This window comes from Balaenoptera physalus, assembly GCF_965194825.1.
Source record: "Balaenoptera physalus genome assembly, chromosome: X".
Classification (NCBI taxonomy): Eukaryota; Metazoa; Chordata; class Mammalia; order Artiodactyla; family Balaenopteridae; genus Balaenoptera; species Balaenoptera physalus.
This window is the reverse complement of record NC_138903.1, coordinates 17,804,219-17,813,205: the sequence shown is the minus strand read 5'-3', so window position 1 is coordinate 17,813,205 and position 8,987 is coordinate 17,804,219. Positions and strand designations below refer to the sequence as shown.

The 8,987-nt window shown below is 50.2% G+C and overlaps 1 protein-coding gene across 7 annotated transcripts in view; it reads left to right on the top strand.

The window, feature by feature from the left end:
- The first annotated feature begins 254 nt into the window (after window positions 1–254).
- Window positions 255–8,987, top strand: part of MAP7D2 (MAP7 domain containing 2) — a 105,748-nt gene continuing 97,015 nt past the window's right edge. For 4 of the 7 annotated variants that reach the window (XM_082447032.1, XM_082447021.1, XM_082447034.1 and 1 more), the window contains exon 1: window positions 256–405. In XM_082447032.1, the coding sequence (XP_082303158.1) occupies window positions 279–405 (127 nt within the window). In that variant the 5' untranslated portion in view covers window positions 256–278. Of the gene's footprint in view, window positions 406–8,987 lie in introns of all 7 variants that reach the window. The other 3 variants (XM_082447028.1, XM_082447024.1, XM_082447027.1) reach the window with 3 other exon arrangements.

Below are 8,987 nucleotides of genomic sequence, written 5' to 3'. Positions count from 1 at the left end.
GAGCGCTGTGAGAACTAGTGCTCACATTGCACATGCACGCCGTGTACTCGTGCTGTGTGAGGGCTGGTGTGCATATTGCCAAGTGCACGAGGTAGGCGCCTGCTGCTTCAGGACCTGTGTGCACCTCGCGTGTGCACGCGGTGCTCGTGCGCGGCTTGAGAACCGGTGCGCACATCGCACGTGCACGCCGTGGGGGGGACGCGTGCGCGTGCGGACGCGCGCAGGTCCGATACGGCGCGGAGGCAGGGGCAGTGCGCCTGTGCGGCCCGGGCATCCCGATGGAGCGCGGCGTCGACTGCGGGGCGGCAGCCGGGACGGAGGGGGCTACGCGGGCCCCCCCGCTCTCCGGGAAGATGGCCGAACCAGGCGCGGTGCGGACCTCGCCGCCCAACCACCGGCCTTCAGGTAGGGCTCCCGGGATGCGGCGGGAGCGTGGGAGCCTCAGGCCCCCCGGGCGGGGGGAGGCGGGCCGCAAGAGGCAGAGGTTCTGGAGCGCGAGGCCGTGGGGGGCGGGGCGCGGAACTGAGCTAATGTCCTTTTCTCGGCCCGGGGTCGCCTGGGCGCGGGATCCCGGGGCCGCGCCCCTCATGGTGCCGGTGGCAGGGAACCCTCTCGAGTGGCCTGAGTGAGTGGGTGGGATTGGGAGTGGCTTAGGATGGGTGGCAGGTGTGTTTGGCTTGCGGGAACTGGGGCCACGCTTGATGCCCCAGGGGCCCGGGGGGCTGGCCCCGCATCGCGGAGCAGCAGGCGTGGGGGGCACTGGGGTCGAACGAGCGGGCGCGGGGGGTGGCCGGGGCCCAATCTGCGTCTCGGGCGTCGCGCGCGAGGGGCAGCCCAGCTTCGTGCTTCGCGGCGTCTCCGGGGGGCAGAACCGGCGCGTCACCCACTGGCAGGGGGGGCCAGCTGCGAGCCCCGGGCCGGGTTCTCCTGCCGCCCGCTTGTGCTCCCGGCGGCCGCGGGTGCGCTGCCCAGGGGTCTGGCGGGGTCGCGGCTCCCTCGCGTGGCAGCGCGACGGATGAGTCCCCCGGCCCTAGAGGCTGCAGCTGCTGGGAGCTAAGGAGGGACGGTCCCCGGATTGGCTGCCTGGAAACGAGCGAAGCAGGGAGAGATTTTGAGGACATTTGGCAGAATTTTAGATAAGCTGGTCTCGCATCCTCTAACGTTTTGTAAAGTGGTTGCAGGTAGTGCGGGTGTGTAAGCAACTTGGAAACCGATTTCATGTTTTTCCTGGCAACACCTTTTTTTTTTCTTTTTTTTAAGTTAGTGTGAGCTATTTTTAAGGCGTGTTTTACCGCAGTATAACGTGCATCCCACAAAAGCGCACAGATCTTAAGTATAGGATTTGGAGAATTATCACGTAGTGAAGATCTGCGTCTATTTTATGTAAGGTGTACCAAGGAAGGGAAAGAAATAAACGGAAATGTTCTTTAGTCGCTTAAAACATGGTTTTCATGGGGGAGGGGGTATGTTCTGATTGGGCCTTCATTTGCATCATTTAGAGAAGGAGGAGGTGGCTTAAATCTTTCCCAGTTTGCGTTTTTCATCACGCATTTGTTTTGAAGGCAGAATTTAACAAATATCACAGGATAGTGATATAAATACTAAAAAGATGTACTTCTGTTTTCATCCTTTTTGTTTGAGAAACTCGGCTGCATATGCTAGGGAGAAACCCAAAACCCACCCATCCATCAGAACCAGCCTTGGGGGAGGGGGACCTAGTAGACTATAACATTGGAAAAGGGAGGTTGTTAAAGTTCACATTTTTATTTGGTCGAGAGTTTAAACAATTAGGTCGTTTCGATGTTTTAGAGGCAGGGCGGAGCTGTATGGTTGGGCCTGAACTATCTGTGATATTTTAATTTATTTGAAGGCACTTAATAAGGGGACATCCTTATTAAGTTCTAGTTGGAAACTTTATTGTAGAAAAATAGCTTAAAGCTCTTTTCCTTCATTTGAAATTAGAAATATGGAAAGATGTGTTGTGTGAAGGTTTAAAATATTTCAGGGAGTTCCCTGGTGGTCCAGTGGTTAAGACTCCGTGCTTCCACTGTAGGGGGCATGGGTTCAATCCCTGGTCCGGGAACTAAGATTCCACAAACCGCACGATGCGGCCAAAAAATATATATATATATTCCATAAACTTCTATGTGCATAAGAGTTGATGTGGAAAAATTGGAGTATTCAATTTAGGTGCCAGGTAGTACCATGGTTTGTTCTTTCAAAGCGGGTTTTGTGAGGCTAGGTACTTAGAAAAATAATGTCATCCTCAGAGAAGTCTTGATTATTGAGTTTTTTGGGTTTTTAAAATATTTATTTATTTACTTTTGTCTGCATTGGGTCTTCGTTGCTGCGCGCGGGCTTTCTCTAGTTGCGGCGAGCGGGGGCTACTCTTTGTTGAGGTGCGTGGGCTTCCCATTGCAGTGGCTTCTCTTGTTGCGGAGCACGGGCTCTAGGCGCACAGGCTTCAGTGGTTGTGGCTCGCGGGCTCTAGAGCGCAGGCTCAGTAGTTGTGGCGCCCAGGCTTAGTTGCTCCGCGGCATGTGGGATCTTCCCAGACCAGGGCTCGAACCCGTGTCCCCTGCCTTGGCAGGCAGGTTCTTAACCTCTGCGCCACCAGGGAAGCCCTTTGAGGTTGTATTATAATCCATCTTGGTACTGATTGCTCTTGGTTGCCCAAGGCCTTATCATTTGGGACCCATTCTTGATGAGAGTGAACCTGCATTTCTTGAGAGTCAACCATTGATCCTAAGTTTGTGCTGAGTGCTGTGAGGGGCAGAAAAGACAAAGAGGCCTGAGATGTTTAGGCTCTCGGACAATTTCACGGCGGCACAGCTGGGCGATATGGGCCGGCAAGTGGTTTTCCTGGGAGCTGTTGTAGAAGGTCGCAGGGGAATACCTCTCTGGTTGTTTCCTCTAGCAACAGGTTCTTCCAATACTGAAATCCTGTGCATTTTTCCCCATTACCCACCAGTGATGCTTTCTTTCTTTCCTTTTAATTACTCCCAGAAGTGAAATTACCCGATGTGCTGTTCTCTTCAGTGCTTGTGTTATATCACAGTATAAGGAATGAGAAAGCAAGCGCCTGTTGCTTGGTTCTGCCTCAGGACCTTTAGAGGGCGGGCAGAGTCACCAGGTCACCGCTGTCAGACTGCCTCGGTGTTACACAGGTCCTGGGCGCCGCTCAGTCTGAAATGCCCCCTTCTCCCCTTTTCCCTTCGGGCGTTCACTTCCTCTAGGCTTCTCTCAGTCTGAATTAAGGAACTCGTCTTGCCTGTGCCCGCGGCACCTGCAGGAAAGCACTCTTCTTATTCTGCCCGTGTGACGACATTAACCTCCCAGTTCCTCTCGGCAGATGTTCATTGGGTGCCCACTGTGAGCAGGGCCCTGTGCTGGTGTCTCCTGCTGTCATTGGAGCTCGGGCGATCGAGATCCAGACTGCCTGGGTGTGAATGCCGCCTCTCCCCTTCCTGATGTCTCACCTCGGGGAGACATCGCTGAGCTTCAGTTTTCTCACCTTTAAAATGGGCTTAAGAACACCGTGGGGGGGGGGATAGAAGCACTGCCTTGAAGATGAAGGAATTGACATCTGTAAAGCAGTGCTTGACACACAGTAAATGCTGAAGCTGGTTAGCCATTGTCCCTTCTGTTAGAGTTTTTGCACGCAGTAGGTGTGTAACTGCTGTTTGACAATTGCATTATGCTGGGAGCAGCTCCACTGGGTTGAGTAAATACTCGTGAGTTGGATTAAAGAAGTGTGTCGGTGGAGGAGTTTGAGATAGTGGAATTACAAAGCATGTTTCCTGAGGCTTGTTGAACTTTCCAGTGCTTTCTGTAGGTAAATACTGTTTACTGAGTTCAATCCATTTGCCCATGGTTCCCTGGTAAGGAGGGAATTGCTTTGAGGTAAGACGAGGTTCCCTGCTGTCTTTCCATCTGCCTGTCTTCCATCCCCCGTCCTGGATCAGGAGAATGGAGGGTGCAGACTGGAAGTTCAGGAGAGCCTCCCCCCAGGGGCCACAGTAGGGTGGGGCCGAGTTGGAAAGGCTGAGAGTAGGGCCCCAAGAAATCAGAGTTCTTCATCCTTTCTCAAAGTTGCATTTAAAACCATTCTTTTTTTTTTTTTTTTTTTTTGCTGCACTGCACGGCTTGTGGGATCTTAGTTCCCCGACCAGGGACTGAACCCGGGCCCTCAGCAATGAAAGCGCGGAGTCCTAACCACTGGACCGCCGGGGAATCCCCTGAAACCGTTATTGACCACTCTCATCCTAAAGCTGTTTGGACCAAGAGGAGCAGATTGAGCTTGTGCGTGCATCCTAACATTGCAAGTCCCTTCGGCAGTGAGAAGGGCCAAGGTCAGGAGAGAAAGAAACAAAGTTGTATTTGGTCTGGGGCTTCTGGCTTTGTGCAATGATGGCACTGAAGGACTCGGACTTGGCAGGACCTTCAGGGCACATTCCTGAAAGTCTGACCATCAACTGTTTCTTTTCTGATCTACTGACCCTAGTGACCCAACTGGTCAAAGTCTGTCATTTCTATCTCTATCCCTTCTCCCTCTCCACAATTAAAGGATGTTTTCCTCTCATTCAGATGCCCCATCTTGTGCCATGGTTCACTTTTTGAAAGAACATCTTGCCTTCTGTAGTAGTTATACTGATTGATTTATAACACAGTAGGATTTGCAGGGTTGATTTGGGCAGACGAGAGATGTGGTTTTCTGGGGGATGCTGGTCAATAGTCTAGTGGGCTTTGTTGGGAGGATTTAACAAGGTAGAACTCATAATGGCTCAGCATAGTAAGTGCTCACAGGGCAGGTAGTATGGTGATGCTTATGATGGCATTGCCTGGTTTTGGGGGGTGGGGGAGGGAGGGTTGGCATGCTGAGCTGACTCTGGCAGCAGTTTGATCATTTGGAAACTTTCCATGGCCCTGCCCTCTAGCCTCTTTTGAACAAGTTACACCAGAAGAAGGAAGAGGCAGTGGTCGAGGGTGGCTGCCCTTGGGGCGCCGTGGCCCAGGAGGGATTGCTCACCGCCCACCTCACGTCTAAGGTGACCACCTTCCAGTGACGAGTCTGCCGGCGCAGCACCTGAGGCTCCGGGGCAGGCTGGGCCTCGGGATCCCCTTCATCCGCCTCTGAGGTCTGTCTGAATGGAGGCCTTGGTCTGCTTCTCTCTTGGGAAGCGGTAGCTTTCCTCTTGCCTAGGAAGTTTTCCTCTTTTTAAGAACCTTGTGATTAGTGGAGTTCAGGTTGTGATTTAAGCAAAAGGAAAACAGGTATGAGTGAGGCGCACCCCTGCAAAGTGTTTGAGGGAACAGCAGTCATGCCAAGTGCCCATGATCCGTTGGAACGGCAGGGTCTGTCCCCAGGGTACATAGCTCCTGGCTGGCTCTGAGTTCATTCACTATCTGAAAATAACCGCTTTTCCCCTCCATGCCAAATAAGCTGGCGACTTATAGCCCCCAGACAACCCTATGGAACGTTTCTTGCTCCTTTGTCATCTCAGCCTCTTAATTTTTACCCTCCCCGTGCCCATTTATGTAATAATAGCTTTATTGAGACAACATTCACATACCATACATTTCACCCATTTAAAATGCCCAATTCAGTGGTTGTCAGTATATTCACAGAATTGTACAGCTATCACCACAATCAATTTTAGAACATTTTCGTCATCCCGCAGAGAAACCCCATAACCATTAGCTGTCATTCCCCATTCCCCCTCACCCGTCATCCACTCCCCAGGTCCTGGCAGCCACCCATTTACACTGTCTCCATGGAGACCTCTAGGCTTCAGCCCTTGATGTGCGCACATATTGTGGTTGCCCGGAAGTTCTCGGGTGGCTCTCCATGCATCAGGGATTTAGAGACCATCGTTCTGCACGCTCCATCCTTCAGGTCCAATACTTGCTTTCACCGCAAAGCCTTGTCTTTTCACCTCCTGGGCATTCCTCTGCTCAGGGCCTGCAGGGCACTGAGAACCTGAATGGAACCTCCCAAGTAGTCTGCAGTCATATATTGCACATGTGTTCATTTTAGCTCCTCAAATGGTAACAGCTGCTAATTGTTGAGCACTTATGTCCCAAGCACCATTATAAGCACTTGTCATACGTTATTTACTTTATTCCTCATAGCCATCCTTTATACTGTTTTTATTCTCATTTTAGAGATGTGTAATTTTCTATTCCTGTGTAGCAAAACACTCCAAACTTACTATTTCTCACCATTCAGGGGGTTGGTTGGGCTCAGTTGAGTGGTTCTCCTGCTGCGTGTGCTGTCAGCTGGGAGCTCAGTGGGGTTGAAATGTTCAAGATGGCCTCTCATGGTCCGGGTGTCTCATATTCCACAAGGAGTCTGTCCTGGCCTTCCTCACAGTGTGGCAGCTGTTCTTCAAGAGCCAGGAAGTACAAGTTGCCAGTTCTCTTATGGCCCAGACTTGGAAGTCCCAGAATGTCCCTTCTGCTGCATTTGGTGGTAAAAGCGAGTCACAAAGCCAGCCCAGATTCAAGGGGAGGGGAAATAGACTCCACCTCTTGAGATGAGGCATGGTAAGCGCCTACTGGGAAAGGAGGAATCTCCCCTTTTGGAGATTCTCTACTGTAACAGGTAAGTACATAGACATTAAGAGAAGTTAAGTAAGGGAATTCCCTGACTCAGCCCTTTCACTGCCAGGGCCCAGGTTCGATCCCTGGTCAGGAAAGTAAGATCCTGCATGCCGTGTGGCAGGGCAAAAAAAAAAAAGAGAGAGGTTCAGTAAGTTGGTCAAGGTCACACAGTAAGTGGCAAGCCAGGACTCACACCCAAGTGCGTTTGACTCTAGACTTAAGTATTTTTAATCTCCATGCCTCTGTGCCATTCCAGATAGATTATAACAAATTCCTTTTGCACATGGGTCACGCCTCCCGCATTTTCTGTACCCCTCTCAAGATCTAGCTCAGTACTATTGACACACATTTTATAAGGATTTTGTGTGCCGTTTTTTATAGCACACAGTTGTTCTTCTCTACAGAGGTGATGAGGACCTTCATTTCTTAGAATTACAGCAAAAGTTTTATCAACAAAAATGCTTAGAGGAAGAGAAGTTTCATTTAACAGAATTTCTTGTTTGCCAGGAATTAAGCCCCCATCCCCTCTGTGCCAGCCTTTATGTTGCGGTCTGGAAGATCTCCTTAGTATGCTTTCCTGTCTTAGAGCACTGCATTGGCTGTGACTGAGGACTGCGGCTCTTAGGTCATCACTCTGGAAGGCCCATGGAAGATTCTCTTATACTCTAGCCCAGTGTGTCTCTAACTCTTAAATACAATTTAAAGGACTTACTAGAAACAAAATATAAAGCACATGTAAAATACAGGTCCCAATTTTAAAATATCAGATTAGATACCAGATTCCAAGATATCAATGGATATCACATTACTTTGTCAAATTGCTATGAATGTTTCTAAATACATGCTCTCAATTTATGTCCTTATTGTGGACGATAATGAACAATAAGGAGGCTGGCATCTGTCCACAGGCCACACTCTGAGTAGCTTTGTCCTGGGCCAGCATTTCCCAAAGGGTGTGGTACACAAGAGGGTTTAGGTTACACGTGGACAAACTTATCTTCTCAATTTTAGATTAATGGTCCTGTGGATTCTTTAATTGTGTTGTAAAAATACAACTAATACATCAAACTGTAATTTCATGAATATTTTCAGAATGAGTAAAAAATGAAAAAAAATTCAGTTTAAAGAAAACTAGTAAATAATGGTATAGGTTGGTGCTGGCTAATACCAATAGAATGCTAGTCACATATGTACTCCTAAATTTTCTAGTAACTGCATTGAAAAAGCAAAAAGAAACAGGGGAAATTAATATAATAATACAATTTATTTAACTCAGTATATCTAAAATATTGTCATTTCAACATGTAATCAGTGTAAAGAATTATTAATGAGATATCTGACATTCTATTCTTTGCACCAAGTCTTCCAAAACCAGTGGAGGACTTTACACTTCATCACATCTCTGCGTGGACTACTCACGGTTCAGCTGCCCCGTAGCCACCTGTGGCTAGTGGCTCGCGTACTGGACGCGGTGATCTAGAACATTTTCCTCATGGCAGAAAGTTCTGTTGGTCACATAGGGCACCGTGGTATTGAGTGTGGTATGAAGAACAGGATGTATGCTGTGGTATTCAGTCTATCTTAGATCTCTTGTGTGGAAATGAAAAGATGCTTTGATAAGACGGTCTCCCCTACAATAAGGCAAAACCGCCCTGGACCCTCAGGCTCTCGAGGAGAGAAGCTGCTTTTGCTTTCCCCAGGGTGGGCACGTGCCGAGGCCCTGGCACGGATTGTCTCGGGGACCTGGCAGGCTGTGGAAAGGGAGCGGGCTTGGCTTCGTGGTAAATGTTGGGCTGTTACGGAGGGAAAGCGTGGTATAATACTGATGGAACAGTGGGAGGAGAGCGGTATTAGCCAGCGCAGGCTCTCCCGGGTTCAGTGTCGGGTCCGGTGGGGAACCCCGTGTGCGGGCTGGGGTCTGCTGGGCTGGGTCGGGGTGGGCTCTGTGAGGGCAGGTCTGGTCATTTCCCCCCAGGGCTAGTGTTGTGCTTTCCTAGTTCCTGTTCACAGAAGCCACACTCTGATTATGATCAACAAGTTCTGGTTGGCTGACAGGACAGACCCCCTAACTCTGGAGACCACATAATTGGACAGTTCCAGTGAATTCAGGGGCTGGTCCCGCCTCCCGCATCCTAGGTTTGATGATGTGGCAGAGCTGGCACTGGCTATAGGGGGACTTACTGGGCAGGGCCAGTTAACCCGAATTCGCTTTCAGGGCCTGAAGGACAAGTCCCTGCCCAGACCAAGTTGTCCCCCTCCTGAGCAGTTGGTCTGTCTTTGCCTTTGACACTGAGTCTTTAAGAGTTAACGGTTGGTGGGGCTTCCCTGGTAGCGCAGTGGTTAAGAATCCGCCTGCCAATGCAGGGGACACGGGTTCGAGCCCT